Source organism: Pyricularia oryzae, chromosome 5 (genome assembly GCF_000002495.2).
Source record: "Pyricularia oryzae 70-15 chromosome 5, whole genome shotgun sequence".
NCBI classification, from domain to species: Eukaryota; Fungi; Ascomycota; class Sordariomycetes; order Magnaporthales; family Pyriculariaceae; genus Pyricularia; species Pyricularia oryzae.
Window position 1 is genome coordinate 791106 of NC_017852.1, and position 20234 is coordinate 811339.

The window sequence follows — 20234 nt, forward strand, 5'->3', positions numbered from 1 at the left end:
GAAGGTCGAAAATCAGGGAAAAAAGGCGCTAAAAAGGACGCTAAAAAGGAAAATAATGGGCAGGACGGCACCTCCAAATCACGAAAAAAGGGCAAATCAACCCCTAATTCGGATTCGGCTATTGCAAAAGATAATAAATCCTCCAATTCCAGCGAATCGAACGCTGGAACTTCCATGATTTCAATGGATTTCGAGTTATTTACGGGCTCGATTCCAGGTGACGTTAGCGTTTGCGCAGCGTATAACGCCCTGGAACAGGCAGGCGATTCGGGCGGTAATTTACCGTACCGGGCACTGCAACAGGAGGTTAATTCCGCTATTAGCGGGGTTATAGAATTATGTTCGGAATCGGATTCGGAACCTGATTATACCGGTAAAACGCTAAAACCACAGGTATTAGCAACTAATTCTAAGGCTAAGACGAAGCCTGGAAGCGGCGTAAATAGGGACCCTAAGCCCCGACGGCTAGGCTACCCGGTCCTGTACGATACAGGTAGCACGCACCATATCTTTGCAAATAAGCAATTTTTTACCGATTATACCCCCGGCTCAACAGTCGAAATCGGTACCGGAGGTGGCCCTGTTAGGCCTATTGGCACTGGAACTGTTAAAATACAGGTCCGGTATGGCTCCAAAATTGACGAATTTAGAGAGGTTACGTTAAATAACGTGCTATATATCCCCTCGTTTGGAATAAATATCGTTAGTGGGCTAATACACTACAATACAGGGGGCGTATTATTAAAAAATACCCTGTACGATCGGGATCGCAAGGCGTGGGGACGCCTAAATACCGCCAAAAATTCGTTCTGTTTGGAGGTAAAAGGGTGCGATATCCTTATTCGAAATACTACATCTACGGTTTCGAATTACGCCTGTGTAATTGGTGAATATAGCACCGCCTCTAGCCTAGCCTTACAGGGGGTTACAAAGGGCTACGCAGCCCCGTTGGAGGTAAAACTAAATAATATAGTCCCTGAAGACCAAGACGACTATAAAATCTACACCGATTCGGAACCGGGAGAAAATACGGTAACGGAAGTGTTAAATCCCAAACAAAATAAGGATATAACCGTAGATTTACCTGTAATGCAGAAATTTAGTGCAAAAACCCCTGAAAATCCACGTGAGATTGGGCCCCGTAGGCCCGGTAAGCCGCTAGATGACCCTTTTAAGCAGCCTAATTCAAAAGGGGCTAATACCGAAAAAGAGGGGGTTTCCCACACAAGAAATCCGTTGTTAGAACCTCCTTTAGTACCGGAATTAGTGCAGGCCCCTGTAAATTACCTCCCTTTAAGCCTAAATCGAACTACCGATGGTTGGGTAACAGCTGAAGGAGACGGAATTACAGGCGATTGTGACGAAATCCAGGCCCAAAAAGCCCTGTTATGGCACAGGCGCTTAGGGCATATAGGGTTGTTATTGCTTAAAAAGACCGCTAAAAACGCAGACGGTCTACCTAATTTCGACAAAATTAGGGCTATTACCTGCATTACTTGCATTAAAGCCACCTCTGTTAGGCGTACAAATAAAGGGGCACTCCCTACACCCCCTAATATCCTCGATTCCATAGAGGGTGATACAGTAACCCTTAAACCTAACCCTCACAATAAAAAACCCGTATTTTTGTTATTAGTGGATCGAAAATCACGTTTTCGGTGGTCGATCTCACTACGGAATAAAGCCGGACCTACGGTTTTAGTGGCTATTAAAGGCTTTTTTAAGGTTTTAAAAGCTACGTACGGGCGCTACCCCACTAAATTTCATTTTGATGGGGGGCACGAGGTAAATACAGAGCTTCAAGATTGGTTTGCAAGTAAAGGTGTTAATTTTAGCACCTCCAACCCCTACAACCATGGCCAAAACGGGCTAACGGAACGGTCCGTTAGGGTTATTTTGGATAGGCTAAGGTCTACCATTTTAGCGGCAGGTCTACCACTATATTTATGGTGTTATTTACTGTCAGCCGTGGTTGATTTAGTTAACCGTACAGCGGTAACTAACAGGGAGTTAACACCCTACGAGGAATTTTATTCCGAATTTCAACCTGGATTACCACACAGGCCTAATTTAGGCCATTATCGGGTTATTGGTACCGTATGCCAGGCTATTATACCGCTGGAAAAACGCCAAAAATCCAACAAATTGGCTCCCCGAACGGAAACAGTAAGGCTTTTAGCCCATTTATCCAATTCTACAGCGTTGGTTTACGCCCCCGCCAGACGGGCCGTATATAAAACCTCTACCGTAAAAATTTTAGAGGGTATACCCGCTGAAAATTTGGCTATTCCAGGGGAAACGCTACAGATTTCAGAGGGGGAAAATCCAGATTTAGAGGGGGATTCTAATTCTGAACCTGAAGACGAAATCTACAGCGCCAAAACTTTGGATCCAGTGGATAATAATCCCCTACCTCCCGCAATTACAGTTCCTCCCTGGCCTGTACAGTCTACTGTTCGCCCCCCAGAGCTTATAACGGTAGCGGTGCCTAATTCAGCACCTAAAATAACGGAAGTTCCGGTGTTTTCGGCACCTAAAATACAGAATATGGAGTTAAATTCGCAGTTCGAAAACCCAGATCCTATGGATATCGATTACGTGCATTATCTTTGTTATCAAACCCAAAAGAAAACAAAGAAAAAGCCCACTAAAGACGGCGAACCAAATAGCTACCAACAGGCCCTAAAAAGCCCTGAAAGTGCTAAATGGTTAGCAGCTTTAGCGTCTGAATTCGACCAGATCGTTACTGCAAAAACCTTCCGTTTTATCCCTAAAATTAAAATGCATACAGGCCGTAGACTAATCTCTACCCGGCCGGTGTTTAAATTAAAAAAGGATGAAAATAATAAGCCTATAAAGTATAAAGCCAGGCTTGTTGTTAGGGGGTTTTTACAGGTCGAAGGCCTAGATTATATCGAGACTTTTGCTAGCACTAGTATACCGCCCACCTGGCGTATATTATTGGCTATAGCTAATGCACAAAATTGGGAAATAGAACAAATCGATTTTATCGGTGCGTTTTTAAATAGTGACCTTACCGACGTAGATATTTATTTGCAAATTCCAGAGGGTTTTAGCGATTGGGCTAGATCTTGCAGCCCTACTACCGCTAAAATTTTAGTGCAAATGGGCTATAATCCAAAGGAAATGCAAGTTATACTGTTGGAAAAGGCGCTATACGGTCTGAAACAGGGCCCAAGAGAATGGCAAACAAAGCTAAAAAGCCTACTTTTTACAGAAGGTTTTAAGCCGCTGATCTCTGATCCAGCTGTCTTTTATAATGCTAAATCCAAGCATTTCATTGTTACTTTTGTTGACGATTGCCTGCTAATAGGTCCTAAATTGCAATATATTCAGGATTTAAAAGCCCGTTTTAACAAAATATACGCATTGGAAGACAGGGGCCCTGCAGCCTATTTTTTAGGCGTTCAGATTATAAGGGACAGGCCTAACCGCCTGCTTTGGCTCCATCAAAGTCAGTATATAGAGGAAGCATTAGCAACGTTCGGATTAGCTGATTGCAAACCTATTTCTGTTCCCTTACAGCCGGGTGTGCTAAAATATAGTGGGGGCAAACCCGTAAATGCGCTAGAAATCAAATTGTTACAGCGTATTATCGGCACCCTAATGTATTTAATGCTATTAACGCGCCCGGACATCGGTTTTGCGGTTCAATGGTTATCTCGTTTTTTAACGAAAGCCACTACAATCCACTTAACGGCAGCTAAAAACCTACTTCGCTACTTAGCAGGTACTAAATCCCTAGCAATCTGCTACGGAAATAGGGTAATTAAAGCTAATTTACCACCTAACTCTTTGATTGGGGGTTTTAAAGGCCTAAAATTACTTGGTTTTAGTGACAGCGATTTTGCCGGGGCTAGGGAAGATTCAAAATCCACTTACGGATATTTGTATACCCTATCTGGGGGCCCTATAACGTGGAAGTGCAAAAAGGCTAGTACTATAGCTTTAAGCACCCCAGAAGCCGAAACCGACGCCTTAGCGGAAGCCCTGCGTGAAGCACAGTGGCTTAAAAGCCTATTTACAGAGATTGGACTACCTGTAAAAGGCCCTATTGCAATATTTGGAGATAATACAGGCTCTATAGCTAACGCACACAACCCTACGCACCACCAACGTACTAAACATACGTTATTAAAATTTCACTACGTAAGGGAGTTAGTTACAGAAGGATTAGTGACCCTAAAATACCTGGAATCCAAACAAATGCCCGCTGACGGCCTTACAAAGCCCCTAACGCTTCCAATTCACAAGGTTTTTTTAGAGCTTATAGGGTTAAAACCCCTGTAAACTTAGTTTTTACCTATTGAATTGTAGGGCACCTAGTTAGTTCGTTAGCTAACTACCACCATTTTTCTCCTTTGTTTGCAATTATTGGATTTTTGTTAGCCCGACACCAACCGATCTACCCAAACCTACCCTGCTCAGGTTGATTATTAAGCAACTTATACCGACCTTATACCCGAAGTCGAATCCGAATTTAATTAGCTCGCGTTTTGGGCGACCTAGCGATTTTTAATCTACCCTATATATTAAACTTTTCTGGGATCCACAACAACGAACAGCCAGATTAGCTACCTGGCTTAGTAGTAAGTTCCGTTGGTTATAATCTGTAGGTCGTGGGTTCGAATCCGGGGGTTGTTACAATTCTGGGGGTCTTTTTCAATTCGGGGGTTCAGTCAATCGGGGGTTTGGTACAAAGGGCTTATTCATCCAGGGGGTTCGCACCGGGGGTTCGAGTTGGGTTGGGACACAAGGGGGAATTTCTTTTGTTTTTTTGTTTTGGGGGTTTTATTTTACGTACTTTTCTTTTCCGACTTTATTTTTGGATTAAGTAGCAAAAGAGAGGGGGTGTTAATTATATGCATTATTTTGCATGTAATAAGCCCACTTTTATTTGTATATAGCCAATTTTATTTAGTGCCGAAGTGGAGTGGGGAATGGTGGAATTCCGTTACTTTGTTAATGCAGGAATGCAATTTAAAGGTCAGCGAGTGGGGTTAGCTACCCTGTACCGGGTTTAATACCCACCCTGCACCTGCGAGTCAGCTACCCTGTACCGGGTTGAAAATTTCACCAAGTTAACGTTTAAATGCAAACCCAGAGATGGTTTGTATGCAAATGAGGGTGTTTTTTCAAAAACCCATACAAATTAGTTTTTCGGAAATTCATTCGCGGCACCGGAACCTTTTCTGGCGTGCGGACCCCCACTTCGATGTCGGAGAGTATGTAAGGGAAATAAAGCAAAATCTCCCCCAACCAATTATTTATCAGTACCAAAATTATAGTGCATTTCTACCTATTATTCAGCGCTTTTAGCACTGGTTATTTACCACGCCGCACCTAGGGTTTACCCCTATATCCCCTGTTAGCACCATTATTATTAACAATACCGGACCACGTTCCAAAAAAACTGGACCTTTTTATCGCTGGCGCGCGGTAAATAAAAAAACGCATAGCCCAACTCGCCCGCGGCGCGTTTAAAAAATCCCCCGGCGGGGAAAAAGAAACAAATATATCCGCCCCGGCAATTCCAATAACGCGGAGGGCGCGCCCCGCGAATACGGAAACGCACGTCCGGCTGGTCCGCGCATGGGCCGGTCGCATTTCCGGCCAAAAACGTTTTCGTATATCCGAAATAAATAATTTAACGGGGGATAAAACCGTTAGGCCGTTTACGACGGGGGCGAATCGGACGCGGTTAAATATATTACGTTAATATTATACGCGCCTAAAATAAAAAAAAACGTAAAAATTTATAAAAGGCGTAGGGCGCCGGTTTTTTTCCTCCACCCGCTTTTTTTCCCCATTATCCCCCCTATTTTCCTTTCCCGTATCCCCCCTCCTCCGTTTTTTTAAAAATTTTTATATATTAAATTAATATAGGCGGTGCGCAAAAAAAATATTAAATATTTACGTCGGTACCAAACGACGAAATTTCGGAACCAACCCGGGTATTACCGTTATTAAAAAAACCGCCAAAACTTTTACGGGCGGAAGAATTAATATTATCGCTAAATTGTTTCAAAATATTAAAAAAATTATATAAAATACCGGAAAAAAAAATATTAAAAGATTAATTGGAAACCGGAACGTTTCCAACGCCCGGTAAAAGGCGAATTATTTAACCTATTCGGCGCAATTATACAAAATTAATAAAATATTTTAAAATTCGGAAAAACGCACCCAAACAGAACAAATTTACAATTTTTGGCGCTTACCGGCGCGATTGGTTCGGTCAAACGGGGCCGCAAAAAAATATTAAATAGTCGGAATTAACCAGCGCCCAACCACCGCACCGCGCACCGCGCCCGCGCGGACGCGGTGCGACAAACGAAAAAAAAAACATTAATTTACTATTATTATTATTGCTGCTAATAATATGGAATTATACAAATTATATCGTTAACAGGCGCGCAACCTAATAAACGCAGGGCAATATTTACAATTTGGTTATTAAAATATAAAATAAAATTTAAAATCAAATTTACAAATTAAAAAAACGAAAAAAATATATATACGAAAAACGCCCATTACGATTTTATTATTATCTATTATTTTTATTTATATAATAGGGGGTATAATACCACGGATTCGGCGCTATTGTACGGGTATACCGCCCACGTTAAATACAATGGCAAAATCTGGATGCGGCGCGCAATGCACCGTTACAATTATTTAGCATTATTTTCCCTTTATTTTGTAAATAAATATACGCATTTAGGATACGGCGTTAAAACGCTGTACAATAAGGTTATATAACAATTAAACCGCAATGCGATATTGGGGCTTAATTGGGGGGTGTGTTGCATTAAATAATCAGTAAAATTTTGGTATCACATGACGACAGGAGCTTAGTCAGCGCTAGGAACACCATAAAAGCGCTGTTATGCTCGTTAGGCTAAATAGCACCACCTACAACAATATATGGCTCTCCTACCCAATTAATCTGCCTGCACGTGAACGTTGGTGTGCGTCACCTAGTACGGGTCCAGGCCCGGAAAGGTGGGACATGATAATCTAAATGTAACCCTCTTTACCATATTGACATCTGTCAGTAAAGTCGCCCTTCAAACTCAACCCTCCTAAAGGCGGTGGTATTCTTGGCATAAACAGGATCAGGAGGCCTTCTTTTTCGGCCAAACCTCAGCGGAAAACGCTTTGGTTAACTTTGCCTCGCCATGTTCCAGGCCGTTGCTACGCGGACATGGACGCTGCAGGTTTCCTAATATCGCCGGCTCCGTGTTCTACCACATCGCGCCTACGTTCATCGGTCCCAGATACATATTTTTTCTGGTTGTTGCTCCACCGCCGCGTCTTTTTCCTCCTATCATCCCCGCTTCGACGAGCTCCTTTCTCCATCCAGCGCGTCTGTGACCATGGCGATTCGGGACGGGGGTCCGGCTATAAGTCTCTTCTGTCTTGTCGACCATGATCTCTGGCCTTCGAGCCAACTTCTGGGAACCGAGACTGTTATGCATACCCGCATTACAACTTCACTGGGGATAGTGCATACCACGATGACCACAGCGAGGACCGCTGGTTGATTTTTCCATCGAGCGGCCGCCGTTATCCATTTCACGCAGCAGTCTAGGGTTGTGCCATTGCAGTTGAAACTCTAGGAGATTTATCTGAAGATAAGGCCCGGAGAAGACAACAGTTCGGTTCTAGAACTCTTTGTTTCAAAGCATTGCTTCTTTCACCCTAAACCCGAACGAAGCAAGTTATCTACCTCCATGGATTTGAGTCTGCCTGGGGCAAATACCGATTGGTGCTCTTCTGGACTATCTATTGTCAATGCTGCGGGCATCCGTGGCTCCATGGGGCATGCATTTCGTGGCAGGTGAAGTCATCGGCTGGGAGCATGATGCAATCCAGAGCTCGCAACAGTGCCTCCCTAACATGCAGACAGACATATAATGTTGCCATCTCTTGGGACGGGAGAATCGGGGCGCCGTCGGCTCAGCATTCCGCTGTCCCTACATCTCTCGTGTTTTTCAACCAAGTCTTGCCCAGTGGCTAGGCCAGTGACTGAGGGAGACATCAGGCAACAGGTTTTTTACATGAATGAGGTTGGTTTATTTCTCACAGAGGCGTATGTTTACTGGGCCATACGTGCCTCATCGGCTAAGTTTTTGTCCTATCTTCAGGGCCACACGTTCACTTTGCACTGCTTATTGCGCCCTCCTTTACCAAATGCTTGGCGAACATGGACGAGACACCACACCCCCTTCTCCACCCAACACAGAGAACACGGAGAGTAAGGTACTTTTGACTGCAGCGCCTAGTCTAGACTGATTTCACAGCCGTCCCGACACGCGGGTAGAGTGGAACTACCCCAGGTTCCTTATCCCACCGCAAAATCAGGCATTGATTTACTGCCCGAGTATTCATTCACATCTGGCAGGTAGCGATGCGCCTGCGTTTTACAGTCATTCAGCAACCACCACCACAGCATATGCCGACGAAGCAGTTTGTGGTTGGAGTATATCACCCCTACTCTATTGTTATAACCTTTTTTGAACCTTGCGGCAATTGGAGTGATTGACGGCGGCTCATCGCCAGTTGGCGAGGCAAGTGTTCCAGGCCATCTGGTCATGTCGTCAATAGTAAATTGGCCAGCAGCCATCCCTCCTACCGCCATATTGTCTGCGCCTGTGGGGTAAATCGCCGATGCATCACTGACACGGCGGCATTATAGCTATTATGCTAGAGCTGCCTGGCAGTTGGATCAGGTGCCGTCCCACTGCTCGTAGGGCCTATTTAGCCAGTTTTTACCCAGATTGTCTTGACTACCGGTCCTGCCGGTTGTGGGATGCCTCTTGCAGCCCAAAGAGGACGACCTCAGCGCACGGCATGCTAGGAAGTAATCTCTTGGTCGATAACCATGGTACGGTCGCACACTCAACCAAACCTTAAAGCCCTTGTAATTCCATGCTTTGTCAGACCTGACAGACCAGGCCAGCTCCCGATCCAAGGTTTTGGATTATTGTTGTGTTACTTCAAATCCGTCTTGTACGCGAGTGCGTCCATTCATTTTCTTGCCCGCATATGCGATGGTATGCACTTCCAGCCGATGGCAATCCATCAATTCTCCGGGGTAATTAAACCACGTAGCTGTGGTATTTGGTAAGTTCCTAGTTTCTCTGGCTGCCTTGGTCATGGGTGTGATGGATGTATGGCTGCGCGTTTGCATTTCCACCACTGCCATGATTGCTGACGAGACTTGGAAGACAGACAATTCTGTCGGAACCCGCCTCTTTTCGTTTGATATATAGAAAAACCGGTCCCGTCTAGTCGTCGGGAGGCAGCGCCGAAAACAAGTGGCATCGGGTGTGTATAGTTAAGTTAGTGGCACACCCTCCTTATCTGGTTCAATCATTTCGCAGCGCAAGCCTACAGCTTGGTTGGCGGACAGATTGTTTTTTTTTCCTTTAATCTTATTTTCACGCCCTAAGGGTTTCTTGCATGATGGTCCACGCTGCTTTCAGGATTTACACCGGTGCCAAGAACAGCGCCATGCTTGTTCACATATGCACCAAAGTGGAAAGTAAATCCTCCCCTTTTTGTTCTTTCATTGCTACCTGACTACAGCAGGTTACCAAATTCCAGGCGCAAGCAACGAAACTGCCTCGTCATAGTAGCATCGAGGGGGCGGAATTGACTGCAAATCCCCCTGTTCGGCTCGTTGCGAGCGGCGGGTATGCGGTAGGACGGACCTCCGAGGTAAGTCGCCTTGTGAGTGGCCACCCCCCATGTTGATAGTCAGCCAGCCATATAGGATTCTATCCGTTACCCCTTGTATGTATGTTTCTGGCAAACACGGAACCGAACTTGGTGGTAATGGTGGTGGTGGGCCAACGGCAGTGCGTCTCCGGGTGAGAAGTCTAGACTGGCGAAACGGATGCCATGTTAAAGTGAATCACTGACGACCCTCAATAATCTTGACTCCCGGGAAGCGAAGCGATGCTTTCCTTGGTTTTTGCTTGGCCGGGATGTGGGCTCTGTCTGGGGGTGGGATGGAAATGCAGATACGTCTAGATATCTGCCTGCATCTTGAGTTCATAAAAGCCCTTTCTCATGTTCTTCAAATCATGCATAGCTGCACTCACTATTTATGTCAAGTCACCTTCCACATTCTACTTGAGTAAGTGTGTACCTGGTAGTGTCATCACAGCCAAGCAGTATCATCCCAAGAGTTCCAGGTCGTATCAACTCGGGATATTTTACCAAGGCTCTTCGACGGTCTTCCCCTTGGAACCTTTCTACACTTTCTCCTTGGACACTGGTCTATATCACTCGCGCAGGGAAACATGGCACAAGATTCAACTGGAGGCAGCTCACACGGGGCTGCTGGGGGTAGCAATGCCGCATCGCATTCGACCGGTCAGGAGATCAAGTTTGCAGCCAGGAGGCTCGTCAACTTTGAGGTGGCCACCATATACGCCACCTTCCTGGCGTCACTCATCGGTATCTTCATCATTACACATCTCGCCGGCCGTGTCATCATGAGGATCCAACAATCAAAGTCGATGCCTTCGTTTCCCCGACTCATCTCTCGGCCCTTTACCCTCCTTTCCAGGTGAGTTTTATTCATTTCGTCCAGCGTATCGAGCTGTTGGAGTCTCTCTTCCCCTTTTTTGGGTTATGATATGTTATGAGAAAGGCTAGTGGTTACTGACGAGAACCTCGACGAAACAGGACGTTTAGGAACATTGCTCTGCGGAAAATACCACTCTTCTACTCGGGTGGCCATGGGCTGTTGGTCACCATATACGTGGTTATGAATGTGGTCATGTGCGTCATCAAGGTCGACTTTAGCAGCTATGGCAACGTCGCCGCCAGGCTAGGCTGGTATGTCCACCCAACCTTGTAACAACTGAAAAGGGGCATAATATTTTGTCGTCTTTGTACAGGAACTGGTGTGACTGACAAAAAGACGGCTGGAAATCTGAACAGGCTGTTGACGTGCAATCTTGCTCTCGTCGTATTCCTCGCCCTCAAAAACACGCCGCTGGCATTCCTGACGGCCTACTCGCACGAAAGGCTCAACAACCTGCACCAGCTGGCCGGCTGCGTGACTTTCTTGATGGTGGTACTACATTCCATCCTGTACACGCTGGTCTTTACAACGTCCAACAGGTACGAGAAGCTCAGAGCGCCCGAGCAGATTGCGGGTATCGTGTCTAGCTTTGCCTTTCTGGTCTTGGTTGCTACCGCTATCACCATGCGGCGATTCTGGTATGTTGTTTTATTTCTTCACTTTTTATTTGCCCCTGGATACCAATAGCGACATGGATCCAAAAGCCCGAGGCGACGCTAACGCAGAAACTATACAGCTACGAGCTCTTCTACGCAACGCACATAATCTCATTCATAATCGCCATCGTCGCCTTTGCGCTGCACCGGCCCCAGTTCAAGGACGTGATACTGTACATCATCATCGCCATTGCCGGCGCATGGGCCATCGACCGCCTGATCCGGCTCGGACGCATGCTCACCAACAGCGTCAACCAGTCGGCGACTGTCCACCCCCTCCCCGACGGCGGCACCCGAATCGTGCTGTCCAAGCGGCCCCTGGGCAGCCAGGCTGGCAAGCACTGCTTCCTGTGGATCCCCGGCATCCGGGCCCTCGAGGCTCACCCCTTCACCATGATCAGCTCGGACCCGGTCGAGTTCGTCGCAAAGTCGTACGACGGCTTCACGCGCGACCTGCACAAGTACGCCGTCGCGAATCCGGGCGGCAGACTGTGGGCCTCGGTCGACGGGCCGTATGGGACATTCTCAGACCCGATGCAGTTTGACAAGATCGTGCTCATCGCGGGTGGGAGCGGCGCCTCGTTCGTGTTTGGCCTCGCTACGAACTTGCTTGAGCGCATGGGGCCAGAGTCGACTAGGAGTATTGAGCTTATCTGGGCTGTTAGGACGCATGGTGAGTTGCACCGATATTGTTGATGCTGCTGTGGGGATTTTTGACTAATCATCCAACAATGATGCCCAGAGAACCTTCTATGGTATGCAGAGCACCTGAGGACGCTTTACGATCATGTCAACTCGCCAAAAGTAGGTGCACATCTCGAAAACCCCCCTTTCTCAACAATAGAGACTTTCTATACCGAGATATACTAACACGACTTACCTCTTCTTACTCAGTGCAAGGTGTCCCTATACGTCTCCCGCATGCCTTCGTCGGCAAACTCGTCAAACATTGAATTCTCGACCCGCCCACAGCTCGGATCCGACGGCGAAAAGGTCGACGGAGCCCCCTGCTCCCCAGATCTGGAAAGAGTCCTAGAGGGTGAGAACCCAGTAGCGCCACAGGCAGCAAAACAGACCACCGACGACGCCAACAATGAAAAGAAGGATAAGATTCAAGAATTCCAATCCGCAGCGCAAGGCGACACGGAGACGTCGGATGAGGACATGAACAGCAGCCACAACAACACCATCGTCCTCCAACAACAACAACAACAGCAAAACCCTGCCACCAACGCAGCACAACAACAGCAGAGGCGGCAGCACGGCAGCTACGACGCCGAAGCACGCTCATACACCTCGTCGGCGTCGTCGACAGCACCACTCCGCCACACCGTCACACCTGGCCGCCCACCCGCAGAAGTCCTGATCCGCAGCGCCGTCGAGGCCACGCCTGCGGACCAGCGCGTGCTGGTCGTCGCCTGCGGGCCGGACTCGCTCATGCGTGCCGCCAGGGACACGGCTGCCAGCTGCATCAGGCCCGATGGGCCTGGGGTGGAGCTGCACTGCGAGCAGTTTGGGTGGTGATTTTGCCTGTTCTTCTCTCTTTACGATGACATGTTTTTTTTTATGTACATGGGACTTGTTTGGATGGGACTTCTCCCCTGGGTGGGATTCTGAATCTTTAGACAGTAGCGGTGTTTTCTTTTCTAAGGGGGCCTTTGTTATCATTGTAACAATGTATGTTGCTTCATAGGTTATGTGGGGGATTATGGTATCCCTGGGATTATCGGGACCTCTTTTCTTTTTGCGATTAGTTTAGGTATAATGATGAGGGGTTGGTTGGGTCAGTACAGAAAAAAAAATCCGATGTTTTTGTTGTTTACTCAGCCTTGTTTGCCCCTGTTTCGATAGTGAGGCCTCAACCCTCATGGGGCTTTATGTTCACCTTACTCAGGAGTTACTCCGTGGGTGGATGTGGGGAGGCTTTTTTTTCGCATCGCACCTGTGGGCTTTTTTGGCAACTGTTTTGCGGCGCGCCCCGATCGCTCCCCCCTATCCGGCCCCCAAAGCGACGTGTCGACTCAGTAACCCCCTGGCCTAGCCAGTTTCGCTAAGTCGGTAAATGCCGGTGTCGACCCCCGCTGATATGATCCCTCCCCTGGGGCCATAGGGGAAGTCTCGGGGTATGGCAACCCACTGCACCGGGTCCAGTCTAGCATCTAAGCCCACTTGACAAAAAAAATCCCTTCCTCGTTTCGCCACGGTTAAAGGGAACGACGTATAAGCGAAGGACAGTGCTAAAGGAATACGAGGCCTATACTACAGATTATTTTCGGGTAACAAGAACATGCAAGAGAGAAAAAGAAATATCGGATGAAGAAAACTGACTGATGCAGATGGCATGCAAAAATGGGGTATCTCGAGTTTAAGGAGAAGAGGAGAAAGAAGCTGGGGGTATGATGTTGAGAGATATGCTGTAAAGAGAAAAAAAAAGCAAAAGGGGAATCCACCCTATGATGTTAATAATACATTGTAAGAAGTGAGATAAGAAAATGATAGAGAATGAAAACTTCAAGAACAATTAATAGTAGTAACACAAGTGTTTCTTAAAAGAAATCCAAAAGATAAACAGAAACAAAAGTAAATATACAACCGACAGAACTTTTATATATCAAAAGGAGGAACTTTAGACAAAGGAAAGACGCAGCGAATGGTAGCTCCCAGGCATATTAGGGAAAAAAAGAGTAAAACACAAAAAAACAAAAGACAACAAAACGTATTTCCTGTAGTTGTACACGCAAGATGGCCTCTCTCGCCCCTCTCCGGTTTCATGACAAATAAACGCTGCCACCCAAGTGATGAGAATGATGACGCTCCATGATAATGCAATGAGAGAAACGAAAAAGAATAGTCGCAAAAAAAGAAAACAAGAGAGAGAAACAAACCAATTCTTTTTAAAACAATTTAGAAATCAAAACAGGGGTCCTTGATTCATTTTCATCATTAAGGAATTTGAAACCTCCAAGCTTGTTTGGCTCAAAATACCATTAACCAGGGGGAAAGGGTAGAGCGAATAGAAGGGTCGGATGGTACAATGTGCTCTATGAGGAAAAGGTATATGTGAAACATGATGTCAAAGGGGGTTGGGTTTGGTTGTCGCGGTGGTTAGTTTGTTCTCGCGAAGGGATAAGGCAGAGCTTGCACACCAAGAAGCTCATGTTTCTCAGAACATCTTGCGCCGATCCGCGTCAAGTCTAGTCAAGACAGCTAGGACATCGGCAATGATGTTTCCTGAGCTGTTGGCGCTGCAATCTTGCTCGATCTGACGGCGCGCCAGGCCGATGACTCCAGCCCATCGACCATCCTGGGCGAGGGTGTTGATCGCCGCATCATCTGTCGGCTGCAGCGATGCCGTCAGATGCAACCATTCGCGGGCCTCTTGCTCAGAAGACGCGATGGTGTTGTCGCTGACGCTTCCATTAGCCGCCGCCGCAACTCGGTTACCACATGCCCAACAGATCAAGGTGCAGACAAATATGCCCCAGTAGTCAGTGAAGGCACCGATGGTGGCCCTGCCGGTATATGGGGTGGACAGGAACTCGGCGAGCGCCCTGGTGGCGTAGACAACTGCTCGCGATGCCGACTTGTCAAAGTGCTCTGCTGTCTTGGGGAGGTTTGAGTCGAGAACCTCCAGGGAAGCAGTCCATTGTCGAACGCGGCCCTGCTGGTAAGGAAGGTTTTTGTGATGAAAGTTTCCTGGAGAGCCGGTGACGGCTAGAAGCTCGTGGAGTGGCGTGTGGTGAAGAGCCAGGTAAGTGTTTGCAATGGGAGAGTAGCGGAACAGTTTCGCAATACGATCTTCGACCTTGAAGGCTGCCGAACACGATACAAGTTGGGTGGTGAACTGGCCAGAACTAGTAGCCAGCGGCGTTCGATTCGGTATCCCGCCGCCCAAGACCCGTTTGGGAAGGCGTAGAGTCTCGGTTGCCAGGATAAGAAACTGGTCAAACGACCTCTGTGGTCCGCTCCTTGCCGACATACTACTCCCATCCTCGGGTAGCGTGGCGGCAACGGTCTCCGAGGGAGGCATCGGAATGGGTGTTCCGGCTGCTGGATTGGCGTTGAGGATTGCATCCCACTCCTCGGCGGAGCTGGCATCCCAAAGGGCCTGGCTGGGACCGGTAAAGGTGAGAGGCGGGGCGGTGCCTGGCTCCAACATGTTAAAGTCTCGGGTGCGCGCGGTCTGGTGATAGAGAGAGGCGTGGATGTCGAGAACGAAGCAGGAGCTGGCGAGTCGTCTATAGGATTCCTTGGCCAACCAGTTGCGCCAGCGGTTTTGCGCTGAAAGGTGCGGGTTGCTCTGGGCCGTGAGAGCAGCATCGAAAAGAGAGTGGACCTGGTTGATTGCCTGAAACTGGTCTGAGCATCGCTGTCCCGGAGCAATAGTGACTGGGAAAGTGGATGACTTGACAAAGGGCTGCACCACACGGTGGTCTGCCGAAAAAGACAAAGACAGGGAAGAAGAGGTCGAGGAAAAAGAAGAAGCAAGAGATGGGAAGCTGGCTGCAGATCCCCTGCGAAAGTCGAAAGGGTGGAGTGAAGTGGGTGTATCCGAAGAGTCGGAGTACCAAGAAGAACAAGAAGCGGTAGAGAAAGGAGAAGGAGAACAAGGAGACGGCTGGGCAGTAGGAAAGCCCAGTGTGGTATCGGCTCGGCGGCCAAAAGATTGACGAAGAAACCCTGAGTGACTTACCCTCGAATACAGATTCTCGAACGGTTTCGAGGGTTGATGGACAAGGCGATTGCCCCTGAAACGAGCGAGGTACTCACACAAGAGTATCGCCTGCATTGTCTGGAGGTTCCACTTTGGTATCTGCATACGAGGTTTGCACGCGGCGCCCGTCAGCTACAGCTGCTTCCCGACGATGACCATGTAGAGTGATTGCTGCTCTGGCGCAGGGGGGATCCTACCCTCCTCACTTCCTCCCAAGCGTGCTTGTGGAGAATGCTACTCCTTACACGATGCTCCAGTCCATCCAGGCACTGGGCTCCGACCGCCGCCATGGCCGATCTCAAAACGTCGTCGTCAGCCTCATCTGACATGCGCCGATGAACAAATGGGTACTCCGGGTCAAGGCTGTCCCAGTAAACATCTTCGTATGTCGGCATGACATTGTGTATATGTCGCGGGAGAGAGCTGGTCAAAGAGATGGGGGCGCTGGCACAGCCACTTCGGATCCGAGAGTTGGCAAACCCATGTGGCCCGGCACCGTTGTCGTCTCCGCTCCCAAACCCAAAGCTCGCTCCGTGGGACGATGAAAAGCCACCACCCGAACTCGTGGTAATGCTTGGACTAGGAGCAACCGTCATCATTGGCTTTTGACGAGCGAGGCTCGAGTTCATTCCGACATGATCCGCAGGCAGGACCGGAACCGGGGCGACAAGACCGCCCAAGAGCGATCTGTTGCGCATTTCAACACCAGAAGGCAGCGAATCGCCTTGGTTCTCGTTACCACGAGAAAAACTGGACGCCGGTGTGGAGTTTTCATCGATTGCCAATTGGAAGTGGTCAGCTTGGTCCATGGCCGGGTAAGGGCCAATCGACTCATCTAGAAAGCCGCCGTTATACGGATGACCAAATTCTGAATAAGCCGAAAACATGGGTGGGCTCACAATGGAGCTGGGCGAATTTTGCCCTTGGCTGTAGACGAAGGGAGTTGTCCAGGGGCCAGAAGATGTTGTTTCGACACTGAGCGCAGGGTACATTTGAGGGGAGCTCTGTCTTGGTACTGCCCAAGGAGCATTCATAGCTCGAGGGTCCGATGGAGTAGAGTATGTGCTACCATCGGTCGAAGACTGATACATCGGAGACAAGGAGAGATCAGGTATCCCGGCATCAGGAACATGGAGAGATGAGCCCGACAGGCCCTCTGTGACCACACAAAGCTGCCGTACTTCGCGAGGCGCCTGATAGTTCACAGGATTGAAAGAGATCTGCGTCGGCACAGCCTCATAAGTGGTGGGAACTGGACAGTAGCGTATCGTAGGGTTGTCTTGAGCCGAAGGTGACAGGGTATAGGCCGAGTTGAAATCCTGGGAAATACGTCGCGGTCCTGCGTCAATGCTGAAGCGCTTGGAAACGTCAAACGGCGAAACCTGAGAGCTCGGGTTGCCAGCCGGACTGCTGTCAAAGGTGTGATGTAGCCTGTTGTGATTGATGTTTGGTGTTGAAGGCGTGTCATTGGGTGCTGCCCCCGTGGGTGCTCCTGGTCCCGAGCCTGATCCTGGTGTGGTTTGGGAGGCCCCAGAGGAAGGCCCCTGACGCAGAGTCACATTTGAAGTGTTTGCAGGATATGTCATTGCTCGTCTACCAGGTCCTCCAGATGGCGACTGGTCCCTGCTTGGGCGGGATGGTGCCGGTGCCGAATCACCTTCCTGGCTAAATCCATTGTAATTGCGATGAGGTCAGTATCAGACCGACCAGTACAGGAAAAAAGTCACATTACAAATCCACTTACTGTTTCTGCTGATGTCGTGCAAGCAGGTCTGCCCGATGAAATGCGCGGTCACACCCTGGAACCAAGCAGGGGAACTGCGGGGTTCCATGACCGAGCTGATGGCGTCTATATATTGCGATTGGTGTTAGCCATCCAATTCATACCGAAAGCTTTGTCCACTGCGGCAACAAAACCACGTTTTGCGTTTCACATCAACGTGTTGACATACCTTAGGTGCTCGGCTCTTGTAAAGGTCTAGCAAGCATGAGGTTAGCAATCTATTGTGCAAGCCCACAGAATCATGCTCTGAAGTCCCTCTCAGCCAGTCTGGTAATATATCTCATGTAACATACCTTTGCCGGCCTGCAAATATCACACACGTGAACAGGTTGACCCTTCCTGGCGCGGCTGATGCGCCCGGTAATGGGGGTCAATCTGATGGGCGATTCCAAGTGCGTTTGTGGCTGCAGTGGTCGGTTCGGAACGCTCGACGCCTGACCAGAGCTGTCAACAAAGCCGCCTAGACTGGCGGCGCGCCCCGGTCCCCCTCTCGGTCCCATCCTCATGGGTGACAACGGGGAGTAGCCATGCTGGTCCATCGTGCTGGCGCTTGTGGTGCTGTGGCGGCGCAGGGCCGCAGGCCTTGCGGACAACGAGTTCGCTTCCGTGGGCCCTGGCTGACTATCGGTTGAGCCAGTTTGGTGCGTTCCTGCCTCAGCAGACGATTGTCTCGAAGGAAGCGTGATCGCCACGAGCTGTGTTCTCGATGGTGGTGGTGGTGGTGGTGGTAACGATGGTGGTGGCCCTTCTATGATGGCTGATATCGCAGTCGGAGTCGTGTAGGATCTAGTGGTAGCTGTCGTTGCTGCTGATAATATTGATCTTGTTACCGGTATCAGTGGTGAACTTGTGGTGCCGAGGGTGCCTTGTCCTGATGGGGAGGCTTGTCTTTGATATGCCGAAGGATCAGGAACACGGGTCCCGGAGGTGGTGGCGAAGGATCCCGCAGCCTTTTTATCGCGATGCGGATCTTCGTGGTCCACGTCCACATCCATAATGAATTTAAGACTTGACATGATGAGCGTCACCAGAAGTAGACGTGAGGTAGTAATCCGTACACAGCCCCCTGTAGAAGTTGCTTGCCGTAGAGCTACCCAGGCAAGCAAGTGATGATGATAGGGTGGAAGAGAGGGTGCGGTGTGGTAAGGCAGAGGGGGGTGTCAATGTAGAGATGGAAAGAAGGGAGGCTCAACTGCAAGAGGAGGAGGGAGTGAAAAAGTTGGATGGACGGGGAGGGTGAAAGAAAGGAAAGCAAACAACAAAAAAAAATGTAAGGGGAAAGAAAAGAGATGTTCACGCAGCAGCAAGAACAAGAATGAAAAGCACGCCCTCAGCCTTCTGACGATGCGCAGCCGAGTGGAGGAGGTGTGGTCAAAGAAACGGTTACAGTGAGCTCAATGGTCTTGTTGCCGCGGCTAGAGCCAAGAACAAGGGAAGAGAATAGAGGACGAAAAGAGAAAGAAAGAGAAAAGAAAATAAAAAAAGGTACAAAGTCTTGACCTGCAGATTTCTCCATGAGCAATGAAACCTAGGGGGAAAAAAAGTGTTGTACAAAGATAGTCTCCTAACAACGAAAGAGAGAGAAAAAAACGAGGCACAGCGAACAAGAGCCACCAAGATACAGTGTGTCTGGTCGAGGCTGAGGGGCAGGATACCGTTTCTGGAATGGCTGCGCTATAACAAGTATCCCTGTAGTTGCAGCTGACAGGGGCGTCTCCAAATCAGGCACCACGCGCAAGGGTCTATCTATACCTTGTAGCAAAGTAAGATCGGGTACCCAGGTCATACAGCGAACCCACTGCGTTTTCCCATGTCCTTGAACCCTGCACACGACCTCGCCGGCGCAGTCCCTCCACGGTGTGATGGTATGGCGTGGCGTGGGAGTACTGTACACACTGGAGTACTTTTGATGCTGACAGCCAGCGCAGCCTTGTCTTGTTATTTTCGGCTTGCTGTGTTGTAGAGAGTCGCATTACACCAGCCGGGTTGAGATCAACCCCCACCCCCGGGCGCAAGCGAGCGCCTGGCGGCTAACTATCAATCAAGCGCGTGTCGATTCCAGAACAACTTTTTGTCCCGTTCCTGGATTGAGCAAGCTTGTCGTCCATGTGTCGCTTTGAATCAATCCAATCTATGTTTTCAGTTTTCGTTCTCAGCTGGCTGGCCTGCCAAGACCCGGAGCGCCCCGCCGACCTGCAATGTTATGGATTCCCCATTCGAGAAACAACCCAGAAGGATTTCGGTAGCCCAAGTTCCCGGCGTTTTTGGGACCAGAAACACAACCAGATTCGCCCATGCCTGTTGTGCTAATATTTTGTTAATATTACGTTTGCTTCCCTCTCAAAAATACGACGCGGCCATGAGGTCAGGGCCGCCCAGGGCTCGCCTAGCCCACCGTTGAGTAGTATCGTCCGCCTTATGGCCTCTGCTAGTGATTTCCATGAATAAGAACATGAA

At 48.8% G+C, this 20234-nt stretch overlaps 3 protein-coding genes across 3 annotated transcripts; 2 read left to right on the forward strand and 1 right to left on the reverse strand.

Annotated features, from left to right (window-relative positions):
• Nucleotides 1–4905: 4905 nt before the first annotated feature.
• Nucleotides 4906–5368, forward strand: MGG_17328 (uncharacterized protein; the record flags this gene model as incomplete). The annotated part of the gene is made up of 3 exons (XM_003717877.1): nt 4906–5020; nt 5178–5246; nt 5310–5368. Coding segments are annotated over 3 exons (243 nt in total), but the record flags the coding sequence as incomplete, so codon positions are not given.
• Nucleotides 5369–9492: 4124 nt separating this feature from the next.
• On the forward strand, nt 9493–12804 carry MGG_01018 (uncharacterized protein; the record flags this gene model as incomplete). The annotated part of the gene is made up of 8 exons (XM_003717878.1): nt 9493–9564; nt 9616–9747; nt 10147–10168; nt 10345–10603; nt 10723–10875; nt 11361–11953; nt 12023–12084; nt 12355–12804. 8 exons carry the CDS (start codon nt 9493–9495, stop codon nt 12802–12804), a joined length of 1743 nt encoding a protein of 580 aa, XP_003717926.1.
• A 695-nt stretch (nt 12805–13499) lies between these two features.
• On the reverse strand, nt 13500–19333 carry MGG_01017 (uncharacterized protein). The gene is made up of 7 exons (XM_003717879.1): nt 18510–19333; nt 18071–18398; nt 17947–17972; nt 17739–17843; nt 16192–17659; nt 15974–16093; nt 13500–15628 (listed from the first exon to the last, which is right to left on the reverse strand). Exons 1-7 carry the CDS (start codon nt 18791–18793, stop codon nt 14444–14446), a joined length of 3516 nt encoding a protein of 1171 aa, XP_003717927.1. The 5' UTR covers nt 18794–19333; the 3' UTR covers nt 13500–14443.
• Nucleotides 19334–20234: the final 901 nt, after the last annotated feature.

Bases quoted from the DNA above. Each gene is read 5' to 3' on its own strand.
- MGG_01017 (XM_003717879.1), bottom strand. From the start codon at position 18,793: ATGTCAAGTCTTAAATTCATTATGGATGTGGACGTGGACCACGAAGAT. The intron at 18,399-18,509 runs GTTACCACCACC...CTCAACCGATAG, and splicing joins ATAGAAGGGCCACCACCATC to TCAGCCAGGGCCCACGGAAG. The intron at 17,973-18,070 runs GTATGTTACATG...CATGCTTGCTAG, and splicing joins ATATTTGCAGGCCGGCAAAG to ACCTTTACAAGAGCCGAGCA.